The sequence below is a fragment of the Aptenodytes patagonicus genome, chromosome 6 (genome assembly GCF_965638725.1).
Source record: "Aptenodytes patagonicus chromosome 6, bAptPat1.pri.cur, whole genome shotgun sequence".
Lineage (NCBI taxonomy): Eukaryota > Metazoa > Chordata > Aves > Sphenisciformes > Spheniscidae > Aptenodytes > Aptenodytes patagonicus.
The window spans coordinates 10,311,645-10,335,588 of record NC_134954.1 but is presented as its reverse complement, the minus strand read 5'-3'; the positions used below and the strand labels follow the sequence as shown (position 1 = coordinate 10,335,588).

At 49.3% G+C, this 23,944-nt stretch overlaps 1 protein-coding gene across 4 annotated transcripts in view; it reads right to left on the bottom strand.

Moving 5' to 3' along the window:
* FGF12 (fibroblast growth factor 12) overlaps positions 1-23,944 on the bottom strand; it is a 239,253-nt gene that overhangs the window by 98,939 nt on the left and 116,370 nt on the right. Inside the window, exon 1 of one of the 4 annotated variants that reach the window (XM_076341080.1) lies at positions 10,059-10,297. The exons of 2 other annotated variants lie outside the window; for them this stretch is intronic. In XM_076341080.1, the coding sequence (XP_076197195.1) occupies positions 10,059-10,257 (199 nt within the window). In that variant the 5' untranslated portion in view covers positions 10,258-10,297. Of the gene's footprint in view, positions 1-10,058; positions 10,298-23,944 lie in introns of those variants that run through there. One more of the 4 variants, XM_076341081.1, reaches the window with a different exon arrangement.

Below are 23,944 nucleotides of genomic sequence, written 5' to 3'. Positions count from 1 at the left end.
AACAAATCTTACACAACACCCAAATGCATAAAGAAAATGTGCTGGTTGTACCACTCTGGTTTGAAACATTACACTTCAAAGAGCAAGATCATGCTAAAAATGGCCAAAACCCACCATGTGACTCAAAGCTCTTTCTTCTTTCCTTTTGCTTTGTGAAAATACACCTTTTTTTACCTGCAGAATGATTTTAATTCTCCGTCTGAGCCAGAGGTTTCCTTCAACCTAATGAAAACACGCGCAGTGTGAGAAAGCCATCATCCGCCTCATTCCACCTAAAGCTCTGTTTTAAATAAGGATGGTGCTTCATGGTTCGTATCTCACTGCAAACACCTCGTTCCCGATGTTGGGTGGCCCCAAGGACTCCAGCGAGACAGGCAGGTTCACCCGCCGCCCCGTTGCCATCTCAGGAGAGAGCTGTAAACAGCGAGCGAGCTCCCCAGGGATGCGTGTACTCAGGATGACACAGTGCAGATGGAGCGAAAACAGAAAATCTGCCTCTCCAACAGGTCTCTGAACACAGCTCCTGCTCCTCCAGCTGCCCAGGAGCCACTCGCTGCCTGAGGGCTCAGGGCAAAGGAGCTCTCAAACTTCACCTGGTGGTTTCTAATCATTCAAGAGCCACTATTGGGCTCTACCTCTAACACCTAGAATTTATTTAATGGAAAGCAGAGCTGTGTTTTTGAAGAAACAGAAAGAAAAATAGTAGAAGAAATGTTTAAGGAAGCAGAGAAGGTAGGAGTGGCACAGAAGGAAACGAAATAAGAGCCAAAACAAATGTTTGTAAGTTTTTAAATAATGATGCTGTGTGTTAGCCAGCAGGCAGACCCTGTACTGAAGAGCATAAAACCAAACCATAAAAAGCCAGCAGAGCACTGATAGTTATACTGCACGCTCTGCCAGCCCTTTTAGCCACCGTCACAGAAGATCCCCACAAGACGGTGATGTCGGTCACCAGAGGATGCCTGCACGAACGGCTGCAGATCGATAACTGAGGCGGAGGGTGCAGGCAGCCAGCAATTCAGACCCAGATCGGGTTATAGGAGCTGTGCCAGGGAAAGGACGGGCTCGGGAGCAGGTGGACAGTCCAAGCCCCTTGCCTGCCAACGTGTGATCACGGCATCTCCTGCAGCCCAGCGGCTCCCAAGTCTCGGGGGAGCATCCTTCAGCAACTGCCATGTGCTTCCCAACCCCAAGCCGGTCCCTGGAAGCCAAAACCGCTGCATCTTTTTGCTAATTTCTCCCTGTTTTTCAATTTTCTGGAAGATGTGGACTGGCTCTTTGCAGCCTGGCTTCACTTGCAGCAGTCCCATACTGCTTGACCTTTTGCAAACAGTTTCGCTTTGGGGAATGAAGGAAATGTATTTATTTGACAGTTTGGGCAATATGGGTGGCAACTGCTAAACAAAGAAACTATCTGTGCAGCCAGCAAGGGGAGGGGACTGCAAACTATGCTGTTCTAGGTAAATATCAATTAAGTGAGCATGTTCTATTAACCCCAAGACCTGGCTCTTTTCTTCCTTCATTTCAATCCTTAAATATTTCAAGAAAGGAACATTTCGGGGGTTTTTTTATCTTTATCATGACTGCAATCAGCTTTCAGCTGGGAAAGAGGAACAAGTAACAGAATTATATTGCCTCTCTGTGGATATTTTGCCAGTTCACAGCATGTAGCCGTGCACTGGATGTAACACATCCCCTTAACAGAGCACGCTGCTGGAGGGAGAGTGAGACAGGAGTGCCACGGGGAGAGAGCTCTGCGCGGCACGCTCCATGGATGCTGCTGCGTGATGAGGGAGAAGCCCTCTGCTCTCCATCACCCTAACAGCTGTATCTAGCCCTGGATCTTCATCCTCCAATCCAGCTCCCTGCCATTGGAGGCAACCAGCCACTTCCCATCTCCCATTTTCTGACATCTATCAATGGAGCCAAGCACTCTAAACATGAACTATTGCCCCAGAAAGAAAGATGGGGAGCGTGGGCAGGCGGCAGCATAACCGCACCCTTCCTTTCCCCATGGCTGCCCACCTTCTGGCCAGCGAAGTGCCACAGGTCCCCAGCTGAGGGTTTCTCTTTGGGAACATGACAGTGCCAAGGACCATCCAAAACAGAGTTCATCCTTGTGCTTGGTAACGCTGAAGGAGAAGGGGGCACTGATGCAAGGCAGACTCTGAAGGAGGTGTCCCTTGGACAAAATCCCCCCCTCCCTCCCACACACAACTTCAGATGCACACGCTGCTGAGAAGAGAGAGGAGCTGCTATTGCTATTGCTACCTCCCCCCTTGCCCTGACCCAAACCAGGGTCTGCAACAAGAGCTTGATGGTCCTCCAAGCTTAAGAACTCTGCCAGGAGCAGCACAACCCCGTACGGCATCTCCTTAGAGAGACCTCAGCGCAGCAATAGTCATCTCCCTGTGATATTGGGGGAAAGGGACAAACCCAAAGCCACAGAGCAGATGCAGGAACAGAGTTGCGAAGCCCCATTCAGCGGATGATGCTGTTTCCAGCATTAACCCCCATCTCACAGCCCAGCCCACTCCATGGGGAAAGGGCAGGGAACAGAAATGCCCAGAGGCACTGCATGGAGCCAGCCTTCGCCATTGTCCCAGCCCTCACGCCAGGAACCTGCCTGCAGCTCACCCCTGAGGACACTAAGGACTCTCTGGAGTTGGCTACCCTGTGCCATCACCCTGCCTCCAAGCCCGTGGCTTTGTTCCTCTGCCACCTTTAGCCAGGACATGCTGGAATGAGCACGGGACAGCAGACATGTTGACAGGTTTCAAGGCGCATCCAGCTGAATTTTCTCAGCAGCCACGTAAGCTCCATCAGGGTTTCAGAAAACCCCAATTCAGTACCTGGAACAAGCATGCAGATATTTGTCTATGCCGCAGCGTGGGGGCTGGAAAAGCCGAAGTGGTCTGCCTGAACAGTGAATACCACAGTCGTGTTCCACAGCTCTCTAGAAAGCTGCCTTCTGGTTTACCATTTTAAAAATGTGTCGTAGCTGCTATTTTCAGAGGCAGTACTGTCAGGAAGCTGTAGCCCTACAGCCCTGCTACCATGCTGCAAAAATTCAGTGTCCACACTGACTCCCCTCAAAGCACAAACCACTCCTTTAATTTATTCCAGGAGCCCCTGCTAGCGGTGTTCACTGGGTGAGGGGCACAAAGCTCTGTGTAGTAGAGCTCTGGCTCTACTACAGCTTTTAATAGAGATGCAAAGTAAAACCAGCCTCCGGAAAGGCCAAGTTATTTCGAGATTCTGCTACACGTCAGAATAGGGCAAAGGTAAATCAATAGATGTAGTAGTTTGCTTTATGTTCAGAAAGGATAATGTATTAATATGAAGAATATTGTGTTAGCTAGGGAATAGAGACGAACCATGTATTAAACAGGAGAACAGAGCATAAAGGTACCGATCCCTGACAGACAGTGTGTACGGCCCAGGTACAGAGTAGCTGATTTTGGTACAGGTCACTTCACAAGAGACTTCCAAGATTAAGGCACAACAACAATGCAGCCATGCAATGATGCTAGGACAGAACACGGGAACACAGAGCATACGGAAACGTATGTGTATTTAAAGGTTAGTTCTCTGGAGCTGCCTTCCCTGAACTCATCTCTTGGTCACCTTTTGCTGCCAAGCCATGGAGCTCGCAAATATGAAAGGGATGTCACTCTCTTACATGTTTTGCGTGTTAAAATTCCTGCTTTGATTTAATAATAATAAATCACAGCTTGGCTTCAACTGTGCGGGAGTAGGAAACTCCCAGAAATAATGTGCACATGACTGTTCGGAGGGATGGATCAAATGGAACAAATGCCAGAGGGATGGTACAAACACCTGCCTGACCACCGTGCTATCTGGCAGTTCATGGTGTGCCCATTTGGGGAGGGGAAAGAAGGAAGACAAGCCCAGGTGAGTTTGCACTTGCTCCTCAACATAGTGAGACTCATGATCACGTTTGTCTCTCACAGGAGTGAGACTCTTACAATCTCTTCAGCTCCCGTGGCAGCTCTGCTCTCCACACTGCCCAAGTCAAGCTGCTGAATTTTTTTTGTAATAGATATCTTATCTGTTAAAATATGCAGTATCTGGTCTACTGAAATTATTCTAAATTCATGCTGAATTCAGCAAAGTACGGAAGGAAGGAAGAAAATCTTGTCTTCCTTTCAGTATTTTTGGAACTCAAGCTTTTGGGTTTTTATTTCAAAGCAACATTTCATTTAGAAGTATACCTGAAAGTTAAAGAAAAATACACATATAAAAATCCTCCAAATGAAATTGCACCTTTTTTCCCCAAAAAAAAACCAGTTATATCAGTCAATGATAAACTGATATATATGGATCTCTTATTTTATGGGGAGGGAAAATAATCGCTCATGAATCTCTTTTCACCCTGACTTTTCCATTTGGCTGGTGACAGAGGAATCAATCATTTGTATTGCTCTAATGGTGAACCTCCTCTGCTGGCTAATGATTTTCACTTCTCCCACAAGCACAGCTACCCCTGAGGCCATGGGGAGAGAATATATCCATCCCTCTAGGAGCTTGGATGACTTCCACGGATTTTTCTTGGCATCAACCACGTCTAGCCCAGAACTAGTACGAAGTGGCTTACTGACTGACATGCTCACCCACAAGCTGTGTTGCAAAGCAGGCTGGCTGCTGAGTTTTCCATGCTCTGGAGTAAGCCAGGAGCCTGCAGTTCTTCCCCAGATTTTAGAGCCGGAGAGCTTGGGGTTGCTATCTGACCCCCCCATCAGTAACCGAGCACAGGCACACACCGTGACAGTCACCACATCCTCAAGTCACGAATGTGTGCGATACCACCCCCGGGGATCAATTTGATAAAATGAAACCCATCTGCTGAGCTGTCACGAGCAGGAGGAAGCCTTTTCCCCCCTCCCAATTATTTCAGTGTTCATTAGCACCGGCGGGTGCAGAAGGAACTTACAGCACCAACGGCAGACCTCACTGACAGACTGCCCCAAACAAGAAGGACGTACGCCCTCAAGGCTGTGCCCCTTCCCCTTGACGTGATCTAGGCTCATGTTTGGCCGGCCACTTGGCATACAGGCCCTCATCTCAGCTAGTACTTCTAAAAACTCTTGCTGGCCAGGCAATGCCAGGACTTCCAGGCATTTCCATTCCCCTCAGCCACCCAAATTCCACAGAGGAGCAGGCAGAAGAATGTGATGGACCCCCTCGGCTGAGCGCACACCTGGATACGCATACACACGCTATGGAAAAGTGCTGGGATCCAGCCTGAATCCTACTGCAGACAGCAGCTACGTGCTGAGATAATGTAGCCGGCATCAGGACACTGTAGCAACAGAGGGGCCCAATTCCACAGGTTAGGCAGATATTACAGCTGTTCTGAGACAAACCACTCCATAAAAGCAGGCAAGGACTACGACAAATTTAATGGGGAGCTAAAAAGGTGGTTTTTTCCATAAGCTTCAATCATCATTTTCACCCTGCATGAAATCAGAAAGGACTTCAGGATTTAACCCAGGGAATTTAACAGCTTGCAGCGATGGCAGACTTCTCAAATGTTTTAAATGAATCTCCGAATGAACAAAGTCCTTCTGTGTCCTTCAACTAAAGTTGCTCTTGTATTTTACTTGTACTGCTGCAAAAATATCTACATACATATATTTTAAATTCCAAATCTCCATTTATTATTCAAAATGAGAAATACCGCAAAGGGAAAAAAATGTTTTAAGTTACTGGTTTTTTTCTATATGTGAGCCATTTCCTTCCATCTTCCTTCCAGATCCTTCACTTTTAGATCTCCTTAAGGAAAAGCATCCTTTCCCTGGAGGAGCACAAAATACGTATCAGACAGAGAAAAAAAAAAAGGGGGAAAAAAAACGAACACAGAATTTTTTTTCTTTTTTCCTGGGGTAAAAAACCTGTTTGAGACTGAACTCCACATTCTGAGCTGGAAACTCATCTACAAAAGCAACGCCTGAAGGGACGGAGATGATGCTACACGGTGCCTGGCACCGCCTGACCCAAAGCGGCCTGAATTCAAATATGATTTCCCCAAGTAACGACACCCTTTCAGCGGGCTTCACTCAGATAAAATCCCCACCAACCCCCACAGACGGTGTGCCTGATGCTCCAGCCTGTTTCCCTTCGTGCAAGGCCCCCAAACTCCTCAGCTTAGCCACTCAGTGGCCATGGCGTGAGGAGGGCCAACCCCACCCCAGCTCTCCGGGGTGAGCTCTGCCTGAGAAGACGGTCGGTGAAGCAACAGCCGCAGGTTTCACAAACAAGCTGGACCCACCAGCCCAGGGCTTCCAGCCCGTTACAAAACAGCTGAAAAGGGATGAAGAAGCCGCAAAGGGGATGCAACTACTTGGTTCAACCATTTGTTGGCAGAGAAGTCATGTAGAGATAATTGCTTCGTCTAGTCTTCTGCGTTCACCTCTTGGATCTATCATTCTCTGATGAAAATCCATCACTTGAAACTGCACCAAAAAGCCACTCCATACAGCAATTTCTTTTGAATCCTTTATCAAGCTACTATGGTCAGAGCAAAATATATAATTTAATCTTTTCTAGCTGTACTTTATACATATAATTGTACAGGTGCTATTCAACATACACATATTTTGCTTGGCACCTGCACAATTGCGGCCAATGACCTGTGTTAATTCACGATAATGGGATTAAGCCCACGTGCCCAAATTTTCAGCTTAGTCCACAGCGCTCAGCATCCTTATTTGGCCTATCTTAAACTGATAAATCGTATCTTAGAGCCAAACACATGCAAGAGATATAAAAGAACATAGCGCGTGCATGTGAGAGAGCTGCCTTTGCCCGTCAAAAAGGCAGACGAAACAAGTGTTCGTTTTACAACATGGTGCTTCTTGCAACTGACAAATGAGATGTTTTTGCAGTCTGTTTTCCCTAGGAGCTGATAGCTTTGATTATACAAGATGTCCCTGCACGGACCTGGTTCCCCGTAGCTTGCCAAAACCTGCGACTACTCATGCCCACTGCCAAGCGAGCCTGAACTTCTACCGGGTACAAACTCTCCCTTCCCATACAAGAGCAGGAGTATTTCACTCTCACTTCACACAAGCTGCGAAATAAAGCACAAGGTGCCAACCAGTGCAAAATGTAACTCTGCTCACACACATCTTTACTGAATATTTTAGTTACAGCACTGTTTGAGTTGCATATTAAAAAACACTTAATTGACGTAAGCTCACACAGTTACTTTCACAAAAGCAAAGAACAAAGGGAACATGAACCACCATCAGAGTTATATTTCTGTAATGGTGCAAGTTGCTACAGCTCCACCATTGCCGCGTTGTAACCTCACTGGCAGCCGGGGGCCCAAAGCGCGGTGTGCTGGAACGAGCATCAGGAATTAGGTCTCTGTGTCAGGTAACTGCTCCGTGCCTTGGTCTCGCCTTCTGTAAAATGGGAAGAATCCTCTCCATTTGGTAGAGCTTGTTGAGTACTACAGATGAAAATCACTCTGTAAACGTGAAGTATTTTGACAGTTACTCCCCGTAGCCATAAAATGAGGTCGTGTTTAAAAAGGTAAAGATAGTTCCCCTAGCACCGCACCATTTCCAGATGGGATTGTGCCCCTTTTGAACATGGATGTTTCTTATGTTCCTTTCACTGACTTGCAAACTACTGAGCCAGCATATCATTAAGTACACATAATCACCGGGGTTGTGGGTCACTGCACAACGTACGCACATTTCTTCAAACCAGTTTCAAATCATTTGCCTGTTGTTTTCTATGCAGAAGAGCGACTCTGCAATGAGTAAGTTATCTGGGCACAATACACTCCCTGAATAAACAATCCAAGTAGCAGCGAACTGAGTGGCATGCTGCCTTCTGAGCAGCACACCCGCGTCCAGGAATAGGACGTACCACTGAAACAAATCTCTGTTTAAAAGATGGATATAGGGAACTAAAGCAGACACGATCCATAGCCTAGGTAAGGACACCTGAATTTTTTTTAAAGCAACTTAATTTCTCTACCTTAATTTTATAAAATGAATACAGTACTGGTTACGAGTGGTTGACTGACAGCTCTAAAGACTGAACAGCTCTATTTTTACAGCACTGAGTAGCATTGATCCTTCTTCTAACTCAATAAAAAGTCTTCCTTAAATCACTGTGGTCTGTAAGTTATTGAACACCTTCCTCAGCATGAAAGTTAAGGGAATTCTTAGAATTCATCAATTCTTCACAGGCATTTAGTGAGTCCAAAGGAAACAGAATTGGGCCTGTGCAGCTGGGAGCACTGTGGTAGGACCAATAAAGACTCAGCAACCACACCCTGCTGTAAAAGTCACTCAAACTTTAATGTGACGAAGCATCTTGAAATCTAGGTAACAGGTCTAGACTTCCCACACCTTTTAGTCCTTGGGGGACCTCATTCAATAGCAGATGGAGATGAGGAGGAAAGAGGGAATGGCAAAAGATTTCATCAGTGAGACTCCCAGGTCCCACTCTTGATCCTACAAAGAGTGATTCCTGAGACAAAATGACCACACTTTTTGGGCAAGAGCCATCTTTCGGTCTGGGCTCACAGGTTAACTAATATATAGGATGGTCCAGCAAGCTACCACTCATCGTAACTTGAGCAAAGGAAAAAAAAAAGGCAACTTTTTGCCCTTTGAATATTTCAAGTCATGCTATATTTCAGATATTTTGCATCCTCTTTTGGTAACTGCTTTCAAACAGACCATTAAAGAGTCTGGTTTTCACAGCCTAACCCATGCATTGCAAGTCTTGAAGCATTTTGCTAGCTAAATATAGTCCCTGCTCCACAGCCTGTGAATCAGGGGTGCTGACAGCAATCCAGAGTAATTATTCTTTCCCCTTTCTTGACAACAGTAAGTGGTCTTCTATGGTGAGAGGCTTTCCCCCTATTTCTTTTTGTTCCTCACTTAAGTACAGGTCACCTACCTCAATCTACAGACCAGAAGAGCAGCCCTCAGCTAGCGCTGACACCTTGCTGTAGAGTCATGACTGACAGACTTCAGATGTAGAGAAGGGGCTTCATGAAGAGACTAATCAACAAACAAACTATTAATGTATATGGGAAACATGGGAGGATTACACAGGTTGATGGTACATCCCGAAGAGCTGAGTAAACGAGCATCACTCTTTTTTAACCATGATACTAACGGACACCTGAGAAAAGTACACTCTCACAGCAGCTTCTCAAACCAATCGCTGTTCTCTTACCTTAGTGATGATTTACAGCAGAGAAAAAAATAAAGGAAGAAGTAAATAATAATTCCACTGAGAAATCACAGAAGGCCTACTCTTGCCAGGTGCTGAGTTCTCACACCTACCAAAGACAGCTGAGACCACAAAGCTCAGAACTGTGGGTGGTGGGACTTCATCGTGGAACTGTGAGCAACACGTACACTAGGGCTGAAGTTTTCCACCAGGAACCAAGACTGAGCACACACACACGCACAAAGATAAAGGAAAGAAGGGAAGACTACCCTAAAATGCATTCCTAGGTCTTTGCAAGCTCAGTTAGGTGCAACAGTCATGGAGCTGCCATCTGGAAAGCTTTCTGAGCTAATGAAATTCCCTATGCCACTCTGCTTGAGAAGTAGCACTTGACGGATCTAGTTATCAAATGACCACAATTCTAATTGATCCTCAGTGTATCGATTTCCTTGTCACTACCCAGAAAATAAGAGAAGACTGTTTAAAAAGCATACCAACAGGGAGGTGGAAAAATACAATTCTGGGTTAAGCTAGCACGGATTAAAGCCGCAGGGTCTCTCCTGCCGGAGGACCCACTTTGCTCACGCTTCGGACAGCGGCGGAGGGATGCTGGCGGCTGGTCTGCACCCACCTATCCCACCAGCCCGGGGAAGGAGACCCGCCGGGAGCCAGGCGAAAGTTGAGCGCGGAGCAAGCCTGTCCCCAGACAGCACCCGGCGGGGCCCGGAGAGCCCCGGGGCCGGCCGGCTCCCCCCGGAGCAGCCATCCCGGCGGCTCAGGGGCTGCCCCACCCCGCGGAGCGGGTCCCCACGGCCCCGGCCCGCCGTACTCACCCGGTCTCCTCCTCACCGGCCTTTTCCTGCCGCTGCAGAAGCGCACTTTGCTGAAGACCCCCAGAACGTGCCTCTCGCAGAGGGAGCGCCCGTCCTTGCTGGGGCTGGAGCGGCGCTTGGAGGCGGACACCCGGTCGCTGTTGGATTCCCTCGCCTGCCGCTTCTGCCGGATCAACGAGCTGGCGATAGCCGCTGCCATCGCCGCTCATGGGCCCCCCGCGCCGCTCCGCGCCGCTCCGGGGGGCGCCGCCCGGGCGCGCTGGGGCCGAGCCGCCGCCGCGCCCCGCGGGGACAGGGGACGGGGACGCCCCGCTTAACGCGCTGCAGCCCCGAGTCCCGGCGCCGGGGAGGGCTCAGCCGGCCAGGCGGAGCAGGGCGCCCGGGCTAACAACCATGGCTGGCCGCTGGACCCCGCCGCCCATGGGTCTGTCCCCGGGGAGCGCAAATCCCGGCGCGGGCGGCCGTCGGCGAGACCCCCGGCCGGGCTGGCAGCGCCCCCGCGCCTTGTAAATCCGGGAGGCGGCTGCCCCGCTTGCAAAGGTCCGCCGGCGGCAGCTGTGTCCAAAGGGGGGGGGGGGGGGGGGAGGGGGGCCGCGGAGGATCCGCGGGTCCCTGCGGTGCGGTGCCGCTCCGCTCCGCCCGGGCGCAGGCGGCGGCGCTTCCTCCCGCCGGCCGCCCTCCGGCGAGGGGCCGTGGGATGAGTCAGAGCCCCCCCGGCCCGCGGCCAGCCCCGGCCCCAGCGCGGTGGCTCCGAGGCGCGGCGCGGCAGTGCGCGCACATGGACGCGGCTCCGCTCCGCTCCCGCGGCCGGGCTCAGGGCGAGCCGCGCTGCATTTCTGTTTGCACTCCTCCTCTTCCTCTTTTCCCCCCCTCCCCACTCCGCTCGCAGAGAGGGCGGGAGGGGAAGGAAAAAGCAGCCACGGGAAAAAGCACCAGGCCAGCAAACAAACAAAAAAGAGGCGATACAATAAAATTAAATTAAAAAAAAAAAAAAAAAAAAAAAAGAGGCGCCCCGGCCGCGGGTGCGGGCTCACATCGCCGCAGCTCGGCGCCCCGGGCTCACAGCGCCATGGCTGGCGCAGCTCCCCCAGCCCTGCTCGCCGCCTCTGCCCCGGCAGCGGCTCTCCCCGACGGCAGCAACCCACATCGTCCGGCCCGGCGGGAGGCCGCGGAGCGCTCGGCACCGGGGCGGCACCGGGCCCGGCTGCCGCGGCGGGGACGGCGGCGGGAGGAGCGATGCGAGGCGGGGAGGAGGTGGAGGAAGAGGGCGGGGGGTGCGGCCGCCGCCGCCGCTGCTGCTCCGTGCGGGGCTCAGGATGCTCCGCGGTGCCGCCCGACGGCGGCGGGGCGAGGAGGAGCCGAGCCGCGCCCGCTGCTCGCCCGCATCCTCCGGCCCGGCCCGGCCCGGGAGCCGGGAGGGGAGGGGAGGGGAGGGCGAGGCGAGGCGGGGGGAGGAGAGGGGAGGGAGGGGCCGGGGAAGCCCCCCCGGACGCCCACGCCGCGCGGGGCTGCTGCCAAGGCGGCGGGGAGCCCCGCAGCCCCGCGGCGGCCGGGCGGGTCGGGTCGGGTCGGGTCGGGTCGGTGCCGGCCGGGAGCTGGGCTCCGGGCTCGGGGGGAATTGCAGCTGCTCCCGCTCGCCCTCCTCTACGCAATCCTACGTGATCGAGGTTTGGATGAGAAAAATCGCGCAGGCAGAGCGAGGCAACTGCAGCTCCGCGGCGGCTCTGCCCCTCCGCCCGGGCAGCCCGCGGGCCGGCCCGCCGCCCCCGCGGGGAGCCGGGCTTCCCCGGAGCCGCAGCCCCGCCCGCCCCCTCCGAGGGAGCCGCCTGCGACTTGTGCAGCCACCCCGGCCACCTCCTCGGCCGCTGCTGTAGGTGCCCGAGCACCCAGCCTCAGCAGCCGAGCATCTCCATGCCTTTCCCTGCTTCTCCGTGCAAGCAGAGACAGGGCGACAGCCCCCGGCACCCCAAGGGCTGCGCTGCCGGGGCCGGGGTGGGGGGTGGGGGGTGTCGGTGCCTCGTCTGGGGAGCGTGCAAGCCGACTGCAGCGGTGGGCACTACCAGGCTGCCTCTGGTTAGAGCGGTCCCAAGGCAGACCACCTTACCAGCGGGTGCTCTGCTCGGGCCAACCCGCAGGAGCTGGGCGGGCTCCCTCCTATCTCCAGCCACAAAACTGCACCAAACAAAATTTAAGGTGCAGAAATACACCTCTGGCTATCCAGGTAAGTAACGGCTGTTGCTGCCATAAGAATGGTGCTCTCCAGATTTCAGGTTCAAGTAACAGCTCACGAGTCTTATGTGCAGGAGGTGATGAGCAAGATACTTGGGGGAGCGTGCAGCAGTCAGGGTGGAGGGAGAGGGAATCTCGGCTGGGAAGAGCAGACCTGCCCCAGCTACACTTTGGCGAGTCCTACCAGTGGCAGGATGAGACTAATCCAGTCCTGAAGGTGTAGGGGTGAAGCATGTACCCAGCTGAAGAGGGCACTTCAAACCAGTTGGTGACACCCCCTGGGAATTACCAACTTCAGCAAAATAATCTTTGTAACTACTTCGTTGCGAGAACTTCAGCTCTAAACTATTTTAATGTATTGGGGGAAAAAGACAATGGAAACAACCACCCACTATGTCCATAAAGTTTAACTAAACTCTGGCCATACTTCCTGATTTTCACTCTTAATCCCTATGCATGCCAAAACGAGGTGGAATCAGGTTCTCCAGGAGAGAACAGGGGAGGAAGATACTCAAAACCATTTGGGAGGTATAAATGTTTGGCTGTTGATCTCTTTTTACCTGCTGCCAACTTTTTGCAGCAGATTTCACCATCCCAATCAATAAAGGTTTTTCTTTCCTTTCCTATAACTAAAATGCTTCATATTTGAATTTTCTCTGTCGGATTATTTCACTTGACACAGAAGAATGCTGCAGTACAAGGTACAGGCATGGCCTAAAGAAAGCTGTTCGCAATCGGAGTACCACTGTCTGAACTGCCAGTGAATTATCCAAAGGTTCATCTTCAAAGGATGTGAGCAGATCTGACACCTTCCCAAGAAAGAGGTTTTCCATCTATATATAAAGATACTTTTTTGCCTGTAGTCTTCAAATCTCTGGTGAAAGAATGCTGTTTTATCCCCCCCCATATTAGATAAGTTTCAGTTATTTTGACATGCGACTAATTTGTTTTCTTGTGTAGCTGTAAACTAGGAGCAGCAGCTCTGCGCTTAAAAATGATCCTACTCAGTGATAAAGTTGGTCACAGTATTTTTTTTTTCTGGTGATTTGTGGATCTGAAAAGAGAGCTGCTGCAACTCTACGAAGAAATGCTTCTCCCAGGTGTCTCTGCTTCTGCAGTGATGGAATTAAATTAAAGCAGAGCTTGTGAATATAATGATATAATGAAATATAATATTGTGAATATAATGTTGCATTTGCTAACACGCAGGTCTGTATTTCTAGATGGCCAAGGAGGCCACAGGGTTTGGTTCTGAACGCGGGCACAGTGCCATGAACTCCTGGTGACATTACTGGCACGCGCATCTGCTCTGCACCACTCTGGATCATGCCCCAGCTCACAAAATTTTCTGAAGAGCCCATGCTTTCATAAACACCAAGCAAGCCCAGAGCCATCTTGAGCTGGAGAACTGAAGGCCAACCTCATCATGCTCCTGCACTGTCATTCTTGCAGGTGAAACGTTACCTTTGGTGGGCTGCCAAGTGAAACAGAAAAGCCTCCACGTGCTTTGGTCTCTGCCAGTGGAAGTTCTCTCCTTCAACGTCCATTTGGGTAAACAGGGCTCAAAACGTCTCCCATTTTCATCTGTATCAGCTACTCCTCGTTGAGGGTAGCGCAGCCTATGCTGTTCCATACCAACCAGCCCCTGCTGAATCCAGGGGCTGCATTCCTCGTTGCCACCAGTGGAAGCTGAATTGTTTGACCAAACCGGGCCAATAAGGCATTTTTCCTTAAGGCACTTTTTTTTTTTTTTACATATTTACCTATCTATATTTAATATAATATAATAATTTCTATATTATATAATTATTAAGGCAATTTTTCTCCCCTGCCTCTTCTCCCCTGGGCTCCCTCCTCACCTCCAGTCCCAGTCTGGAAAGCTGCACAGTGGGCACCATGAAGAGGGAAGGAGAGAACAATGATTCATAAAATGAACAAGCAAGACAGTGTTTCGATCACGCTGGAGAGATACGCCAATGCTCCTCCTGCAGTTTGTGGAGAAAGGCCCCACCTCGCACACAGGAGCAGACAGAGGGTCGGACTCCCCACGGCTGTTGGAGAATCAGACTCGCAATGCTTATTAAATAACCCCACCCCACCCTAAGCGTACAGGAGCCTATGCGTTAGGCACTCGCTATGGAAGGAGGCCAATATAAACATTTCAAGACACTGTCATTTCTGAGGTTTTGTTCACTTGATAAATAAACTCTTCTGTCCTCAGTGCTGAGGTTTAAAATGAAGGCCTGGCTGAATTTCAGGGCTTTGGTGGCTTGAACAGAGAAGAGATCTAGAATTGCATTCCCTTACCTTCCTAAACAGAATGATCTATCTAGGTCAAAACGGAGGTTATTGGCATCTTTCCTTAGTGGAGTGCAATAATTCCCGCAGGGTTGCTAACAGAATATCCTGTTTATTTTTTATAGAGCCTTCAAAAGCCATGGGCTATGTTCTGTAGATTCAGTCATTAGGCATATCTCTGCTTTACTAATGCTGTACGCACAGAGCTAACTACAGATAGAAGTGTATGCAGGTCTTTTGCTGTTTTATCTGCATAGCTACTGAAAATGCATGCACGGAAGTTAAGGAAGAGATTTAAATTTAATACCACTTTAAAATGTATATGCATATTGCTGTAGTTGAATGGGGAAAAGAAAGATGCCCATCTCTGGCCAATAATTATGAATGGCCTAATTCACCATTTTACAGCAGCATAGCAACAAATCTCTTCCAATAGGAAGGCACTGTTGAGTTTGCAAGTCTGCATGCAGACACCTCTTAAGAATTGTACCCAATTTCCACGCTGTGTAAATTACATCTAAAATGTGCACTGCCAGGGATGCTTATTAAGCAGAATTAAGCCCATATCCATGTTTTATTAACTTTATTCTTTACAAGGTAGCCCCTTGTTTCATGTCTAGCGTAATTAAAATTCATGCAGCTTTGGCATTCCCCAGTCTCTCTGCGTGGGTGGCCTTTTTAAAAAAAACCATGCCTAGGTAACCTGATAAAGAAAAGACAAGACCTTACAGTATTTTGCTCATTTTGTGTGCAGGGTAATTCTGTTTACAATGCATGGTTTTACATCTATGTTAGGATGCCTAATAAGAATTCACATGGCCACTTAAAAATATGCTGTTCGGGGAGAGAGATCTGGCCCTAAAACAGTGGCGGAGTATGAAAACTGGCTGGCTTTCTGGGCTTTTCTCGCACAGCTGAGCTCTGAGCTGACTAGGCCTTTTAATAAACACAGAAGAGCCTGCATCATCTGATTGCTATATTAAAATAATTTATTTAATGGGCCCCTCACCCCCTTTTTTGGCTTCAAAGATTCAATTAAAACAAAATTTGCAACTCATCACGAGGAGCATTCATCAGCCTACCCGGTGTCTTTAAAAACAGCTCTAGCCTGGGGAGAAGTTGGGCTTGTCTGTGCCTTAAAGCAAGTGGCAGGTAAGCAGTTACGCAGACTGCAGAATGAAACCACTGCTGCAAAAACCGGGCCACAAGCAGCACCAACACAACAAAACCAGCTGGAGCCCAGAAAAAGAAGTAATTCTACTCGGATTTTATACGTCCATATATATTTTTTCCTTTTTAAGAGAGGATTTCTACTTAACAGAAGGTTTTATTTCTCCTCAGTGACTTGTTGCCTATACCAGGCGGAGGCAGGGGAACACAAGAAAGCTTTGCTTCACTGAAGGCAACTGTGGCTGTCTAGGAATGAAAATGCCATGATGCATTTCTCTTCGAGAAGCCTCCTGTATGGCTGAATAGACTTTGACTCCTGGGTTCTGGAAGCACCTGCTGGGAGCAGCAGGAAGGTACACCGTCTAGGGTCAATCCTGCCGCCTATGCCTTGCTGCAAAAGTCATCTCCCCAAAACGAAGCCCGAAAAGGAGTAGTAGCAGAGGCATCTGAAACTGTTCCCATGTATGAAGAGAGACCTCCCTGCAGAGAGGTCAGTGCCTGTCCCACATGCCAGACCAAGACCTGTGGCTTGTTCAAGATGGGCTCATCTCAAAGCTGCTGTTACTACCCCACCCCAACAATCCTGTTCATCAGCCATTCTGCCGTTGCCTTCCCCAATGGGATCAGGGCATGAAAAACTGCTGTCCTTGCAGTGACGTGTTTCAGCTGTGGCTTCATCCGTGGCAGGAGTCCAAGGGAAAGGGCCTGCAAACACCTGCCCAGTGACAGCTCCCGCACGGCACTTCAGTCTTTAAGGCAATGCAGGGAGGAGGCCTCACTGAAGGGTCTCCAATCAAGGAGCAACGAAAGGATGGGTAGTCTACTTGCAGATAACCTTGTGCAAGGCAGAGCTAAGAGCCCTCTCTTCCTGAGCAAGGGACACACAGCCAACCAGCTGCTCCAGGCTTAGAAGCACCCACCTAAGCATATGGAAAGAAAACTCAAGTATCTTTTTGCCTGTACTATAGCTGCTGAATTTAAAAGACAGGACAGGCAGCTGCCTCCCTTCCTTCCTCCCTCCGCCTCCTCTTCCTCACTGGGCTTCTCCCAACATCCAGCAACTCCCTCCGTCTGCCCCCTTAGGGACTTCTTCACCCATGGCCACCCATCTAATAGCCCTAAGCCACAGGAACTGCAAGGAACTGGAAGGGGAGGGAGAGCGTGGACTTGAGATTTCATCCTAGGTCTTAGGTCTGCGTTCACAGCATGCAAGAAAGAGGAAAAGACCACATTCGTTGTGCTTTTAATGCACAGCAGGAGCTTGAGGCTGAAATAGGTGAAATAGCCACCACAGAACCACCCTAGTTGTGAGCCTGAGACTGAATACACACACATCATGCCCTGTTCTGTCTGAAGCAGAGACCTAGTCCTCAGACCTCAGGGTAGCAGCTCTTTCATGAACAAGACAACTCCTACAACCTTCCCCTCCCTAGGAGAGGTCAGCAATCCCCATCGTTCTCTTTGAATCCTATTTGATGACAGCCTGTAGCCCATTTTGGCCTACAGTTTCAATAATGCAAGAGGTGCCCAGTTCCCATGGACATTGAAACTGGTTGCATCTGGCTTTACATCTCACCTGCTTGAAGGCGATGTGGTCTGGATTGGAGAGGGGAGTGGGACCCCACAGTGCAGTTTCAGGCCCAGGGCGTCCAAACCCCCAGGCTCAGGAGGTCTAAGGGGCTGCCCATGCTTTTCCCCCCTCCCTGGGAGGAAGGAAAGATGCTCAAGCTGTGAAACCTCCTCACATTGTAACCATGCAGCCAGACACTGATTCCAACCAAAACCGTTTTCAAGCGTGTCGGGAAAAGCCTTTCAGTTTAAAGTTTCCATCAAGCTGACTTTGCTGAAAGTCAAACAGATCCCTCCTGATTAGATCTTGGCTGAAGCAAAACAGCCAGATTAAGTGACTGAGAATGATAAAAAGAAGGGAGGGAGAACGAAACCCCTATCGCGTTCCTCCAGCAGGGCTGTGGGACTGTCTGCTCCACAGCAAGTCAAGGCATGGAAATTGGAGACATCAGCCTCCTTAATGCACATGTGTTGCACTGGCATAGGCCAAGAGGGGAGGAAGGGAGAGAAGCTGTCAAGGAGAAGTAACAAACTCCCTCCAGACCCATAAATCTCTCTATCTGGATTCTGCCAGATCTCAAGAGGCCTTGGAAAGTTCCCTGACCCCAAAGCTCGCTTGTCCCTTCATCCAGCCTCCAAATCCATAAGAAGCCTAGCATTTGCAGCCTGAGCCAGGTCATATCTCAAATCCTGCTGGGTCAGAAAAGCAATGCTTCAAAGGGGCAGCCCATTGCTCTGTCACTCAGCAAAGGCTCCTTGCAGTTTGGAGAGCCTGCAGGAAATGCAGTGCCTCTGACAAAACCTGGTACTCCCACTGCCATCAAGCTCTGCGGAACAGGAGTGCTGGGACATTAATCCTGCCCTCAGGATGCCTCTGAAATTACATGCAACCAGATTGCATCTTATTTAACCAAACCTGCTTATTTCTCCCGCATACTGCAAGGGCATACTCAACACTAAATGTAAATATGAGATTACAGCTGTTATACAGCTAGGACAAGGTTTGAAGACTCCATCGTCCCCCACTGACCTAAAGTGCTGGGTAAAAAGGATCTGGGTGATACATCACTTTCCCCACATACCCCTGGCCTCCAAACACACCTCTTGCTATTTACATTGTAATTTATTTCCCTCCCCAGCAATAAATCAACTTTTCTACCTCCCCAGCAAAATGAAATCCCATGTCCTCTCTCCCCAGACTCTCACAGCGACTGCAATCCAGACACCAATAAAGATATCAGTGGCCTGGAAGCAAATCTAAGTTTGCCAAGGGTACAAAGACGAATGATCACAGCAGGTCTGGTGAAGAGACTAAACTGAACTGACGTGGAAACTGAGTTCATAGAAACAAGTTTGATTTTAATGCAGCCATATCAAACCTCTGGGGATAAATTGTGCAGTCTGTATTACTTCAAGACTGGGCACTTTCCCCCCCCCCCAGAAAGCAGTGACTCTGGGAATTAGGAACCATGAGAGAGAGACAGCTGAACAGGAGCTTTCTCCACAGAACTGCAGCTAGGAGAGCCCAAGCCCATGGGTGCACACGTGGAGCAACAGGGAGCAGAAGCAGAAATGCTCTGTCACATTTGTACCCAGTGCAGCAAACACCTGTATCACAAAAGTCACAAAGTCTGGTTGCCACACTTCAGAAGTGGCAGGGATCAGAACACAACTCCAAGAGGGTCTGAGGTCTACGAAGAATATGGATATAGAGAGAGACTCGAGCAGTTCAGTCTCTTTGTTGCAGTAATAAGCACATCTACAGGGGATTCACATGGGGCCACCCTGTGAAAATGCTCTTGGTACTTAGCTGTATTTAGCCTGTTAATACTGTGGCCACTGATAGTTTGCTGTTGCTGAAAACCTGGCCACAGAAGAAAAATGGTTGAGATCCTCTGTATCCAAGAGAATGACAGAGAAGACTTGGCCCTGACTGATAAATCTCTCACCTCTCAGTAAGAACATTTTCAAAAGGAGGGGCTCCTTCAATCCAGCAAAGTCAGAATGAGATTTGGAGGCTATGAGTCAAGGCAAGGCTCATGTTTATTGTTATTAGCAAAGGTAATTCATCAAGAGAATGATATGGCAAGAGTTGTGATGGATTCTCTATCATTTCAACCTAAGAGCCAACCTCTTTCAAAAATAGATGAGCTGATATCATAGCGCACAGGGTACAAAGGACCCCGGAGAGGTCACCCCTGTACTGTGCCAGCAGTACCTTCATCATCGCTGACAAGGTTGGTCCGACCCCTGCTTAGGGACCTGCAGCAGTGGAAATCCCTTGGGAATGCGGCTCTGTACCACCCTCAGCTGAGAAAGGCTCTTCCTAACATCTAGTCCAAATCTCACGTAGCTAGAAGTTTCTTGCCCTATTGATATGCCCATCACAGAGGACTTACTGGGCTTGCTCTGTGCAGTCCTGACTTGAGTGAAGCAGGAAACCAGACTGCAAAATCACAAATAGTCCCTTCCGTCTGACTTCTGAGACTTACCTGGTGTCAGTCAGTATTAGAGCTAATAAGAACAGAAATCCACTTTGCAGAAAATCTTGGGTTCAAAGTTATGTTTCTTCCCCACTAGGAATGAAAATGAGACCTTTCAGAGCTCGCTATGAAATGCCAGAAGAGCAAGAAAGCACACTGCTGTGGTAGAACTGGTGGTCTCACCACTTTCAAGACCAAGACTCAAGTCTCCGCTTTTGCACTAGGCAGAGCAAGGGCATGAAACTGGGTCTTTAAATCCCTGTGCAACGGGCTCTTCTGAAATGACTATTTCCCTTCTCCCTCCCACAGTTTTGATAAAGTGGCATTTTTTCAAAGGAAAAAAGCACCACTACCGATTGTTTGGCCGCTCCTTCTACAGGCATCCATCACAGCCTCCCAATTTGTATCACTCATACGTGTCTCCCTGACACGAATTACAGTTTTGGCCTTTTCTGCCCTCAGACTGCTGAACTCCAGAAGTGCTTAAAGCAGAAGCTGCAATAGCTGTTCTAACCACTTCGTAGGACTCTTTTGGGGCTTTCCAAGGATAGCTTTTGGACACGGGCAACCCTGTTTCCTTGCTTCCTTTATCCATGACCTCTCTACAGCTCTTATCTTGGACAAGGAATTCCCGTACCGTGTGATTTCTTTCCTCCTCTCTGGCCATGCTTGCCTGCTTGCCTGTCCTCCCTCTTCATATGCATGTTTCTTTTCCCACTTCAGGGAAAGGGTTGGTGTCTCTTTGGTCTTATTCCATCATGTAACACAAAAAACGTTATTCAGTTAAAGGGCTGTTGGAGCCTGCTACAGACAAGTCATTGGTTGAATTCAGTGTCCAGAGACTACCCCTGTAAAACAGTAGAAGTAAGCAGAGAGAGCAATGCCTTCTATCAGGCATGGAGAAACAGGCATGGACCCTGCTTACCCATCAAAGTCATGCCCTAAAGCCTTCCCCTATTGAATGCAGCCAGTTTCTTCAGGATGACAGGACAGGATCCCCCGAGTTTCCCTTTCTAGCCCCACAAAGAAAGCTGCAAAGTTGGGAATGCTCCCTCCCCACCGCCCCAGGGACAGTGTCAGCTGCTCCTCCTCCGGCACCCAGCACGATGGCCGTGGCTCATCCTTGCCACCTGCCCCCATGGCATTTACAGGAGCCCGTGGGCACTCCTGGGACAGCTGTCTGCTGTGCGACACTCCTGCCCCAGCGCAGGGGCAAGGGGCAGCCTCTAGTAACGAGACGAGCTGGCAAGGCAGCCAGCAGTACTCCAGCAAAAGGTGCTGTAGCGTTGCCAAGTGTTGTTGGATGCAGGGAAACTCACAATAAGAGCTTTCATCTTTCATTATGATTGAATGCTCCTCTTCTAGCCTGTTGAAAATACCATCTCCTGAGATGCTATGGGCTCACCGAAGTTCATGCAAGGAAGTATAAACCAGGGGGCAAGTTATTTGCATTTTCTTTTGGCAGAAGCTTATACATAAGACTAGCTGTGCTTGGCAATTGGAAAATGTACGAGTTGGGGGTGGGGAGCCTAAATTAAAAGCCACTTAAGTGGGTACTCGAGTAATTATTGGGAGGCTTCTGAAGAGACATTTTTGTCAGTAATTAAGGAGAACATGGCTTTGTGCTGGGTACAGGTGGCAATATGGCAACGGAGATCATCAGCACTCCACACAGAGATTACCAGCTCTGCATTAGCTGCAGAGGCACGTTGGGGTTTTCTGCCCAAAGAGCATCCTTCAGAGTTGAAAGAGGGCCAGGGCAACAGAGGGGCTGAAATCCTGATTGTCTCACAGTCTCAGAGCCTCTGCACCAGGGAACAGGATACACAAAATTATTTTTATGAAGCCACCTGGCTCTCGAGGTCCCTGTTCCTCAACAGAGGTGGGTCCCGCTGATGCCTCTGTCTTCAGCAGCTCCAGAGGCCCTGAATTCCTGGAAAACCTCCCCATCCAAAGGAACTGAAGCAAAATGTGCTGGGCAGTTCCAGCCTTGAGGAGGGTTGGCTTATGCCTCCCGTCAGTGGCATGGGCAGGTTAGCGGTGACCTGGCTCCAAGAATGCTCTCCCTCTTCCCTGACTTGTTTTCATAAGCCTTATGCAAGCTTTGACTCCCATTTGCTTGGTTTTTGGGATCTTTCTGTTTCTTAAAGAAAGCCAATAATACATGCTCCCCTCTCAGTGCTAAGAGCCAAATATATTATTTCTTCAGTCTACTATAGCAGACACTTCTAGGAACTGGTGCCTCTAATAACCACTTCAGCCCCCCTCAAATGCTGTAAAATGTGGGGTGCAAGAAGGTGCCCTCACATGAAAAGACTGATTTGACAATGAAGTGACTGAGAAATAGAGCAACTTCCCCATGACAAACTCAGGCACTTCGGAAATTAAGTGTGAGGATCTGTAGCTGCTAGGGCAGTGTCTGCCTCCTCATTAAAGACGCAGGTAAAGAAGCTTGAAGACAGTAGCAGTAAAAGGAGCATACGCAACACAACCACGTCCTTGTGAAGGAGCATATTTCATAGACACTTCATTACCTTCAACAACTTTCAGGTCCTTGCTTATTCATCAGCCAGTCTTAACAGGCGTGAGCCAAAAAAACGTGGGCTGGGTTTATCAAAATGGACATAAATGAGCTAGACTTCCAGATCTCACTGATGCTCCAGGGATCCCCCCGCAAGGTCCAGCCTCAGCCCCTTGCACTGCCAATGCTCTGTGCTGAACGTGGGGTGTCCAAGAGACCCCTGCGCAGCATGCACCAGCTCTCGCCCCAATTAAACATGCCAGACTGACTCCTGCAAAGTTCCCGTCAAAAAAAATAGTTGACATAAGGAGGCAGGCACCAGGCATTTGTTCTAGAAAGGGCTACATGCTACTCCCAGACTTATTATTTGCGCTTGGATGGCTCCAGCAACTAATGCAATCCTCTCACTTTTCTTTCTTGACCCCCAGCACAATGTAGGGTCTGAAAAGTCTTCTTTCTGTTGTTCTCTATTTAACCATTTCTCATGGGCTCTGTCAGCTTGAATTTGGCCCGGCTTCTCAATTTTGGGGGGGGGGGGGAATGGAGCATTCATAAACCTTCAATCAAATAGAAAATATGCCCACAATATTGTACAGCTTGAATGAAAGCTTTTCTTTTTAAACAAAGGATGCTCCCTTGCATTGCTTAAACCGTGGCACTGGAGCAATTAAGAAAGTGAAACTGGCTACAAACTAAAGCAGAATGGACATGTTTCACAGATCTTCATTGCCCAGGCAGAAAGAAATGTAAACAGGGCATAAATTACAGCAGCCAGAGGACAGATAAGCTGAAGGGCAATGCTGGCACAAGAGCAAGTGGGTAGAAACTGGCCAAGAATAAATTTAGACTAGAAATTGGACATGGTTTCTAGCCATCAGAGGAGTAAGACACTTCCAATAGGGCCAGCGGGCACCGTGAAAAGACCCTTTCTCTCATCTGTAGCACCAATACTTTTGGCCTTTAAAAGAATGGGGAGACATTTGATGCGCACTCAGTAGGTTTTTTTAATGAGCACTGTCCCTTTAACCTTTGCTAATTGTTCCATCGTAAAATACATCTATCCTAATAGCCTTGCTCATTTAACTGATGAATTAAAGTAAGCAACAGCAATTATTGAGTGTTTTTATTTAGTGGCGTCGTCAAATAAAGTGAAAGAAAATAAGATCCCATAAAACACAAATGGTCTGATGTAAGTGTTGTTAGGGATGCAATGACAGGAGGGCATTCAGTCAAGTGTTCATACTGTGACTATCATTCAGACATCAGCTCCAACGCTTATCTAATTTGAAAGCCACTCCTGCAGATCTTTCCTATCGATTGGTGCAGTCTGCAGAGACACCACTTTCTACAAACTCATTCCAGAATAGGGAAGCTGTCAACTCCCACGTGTGGGGTCCCCTGTCCAGCTGGTACCCACATGTGTCTGCATGTGTCTTTTTTGCTTGCCAGATACTTTGGGGATACCCAGTATCACCAGGGGGGGGGGGGGGGGGGGGAGGGCGGTATTCTGTTGGCAGGGTGAGTTAGGAAGAGACATAGCCTCAGCTCTTCACCCCAGAAGATCTCCCCTGACCAGGATTGCTGGTCTCTCAACTTAGCTGCTACTCAGCCTAAGT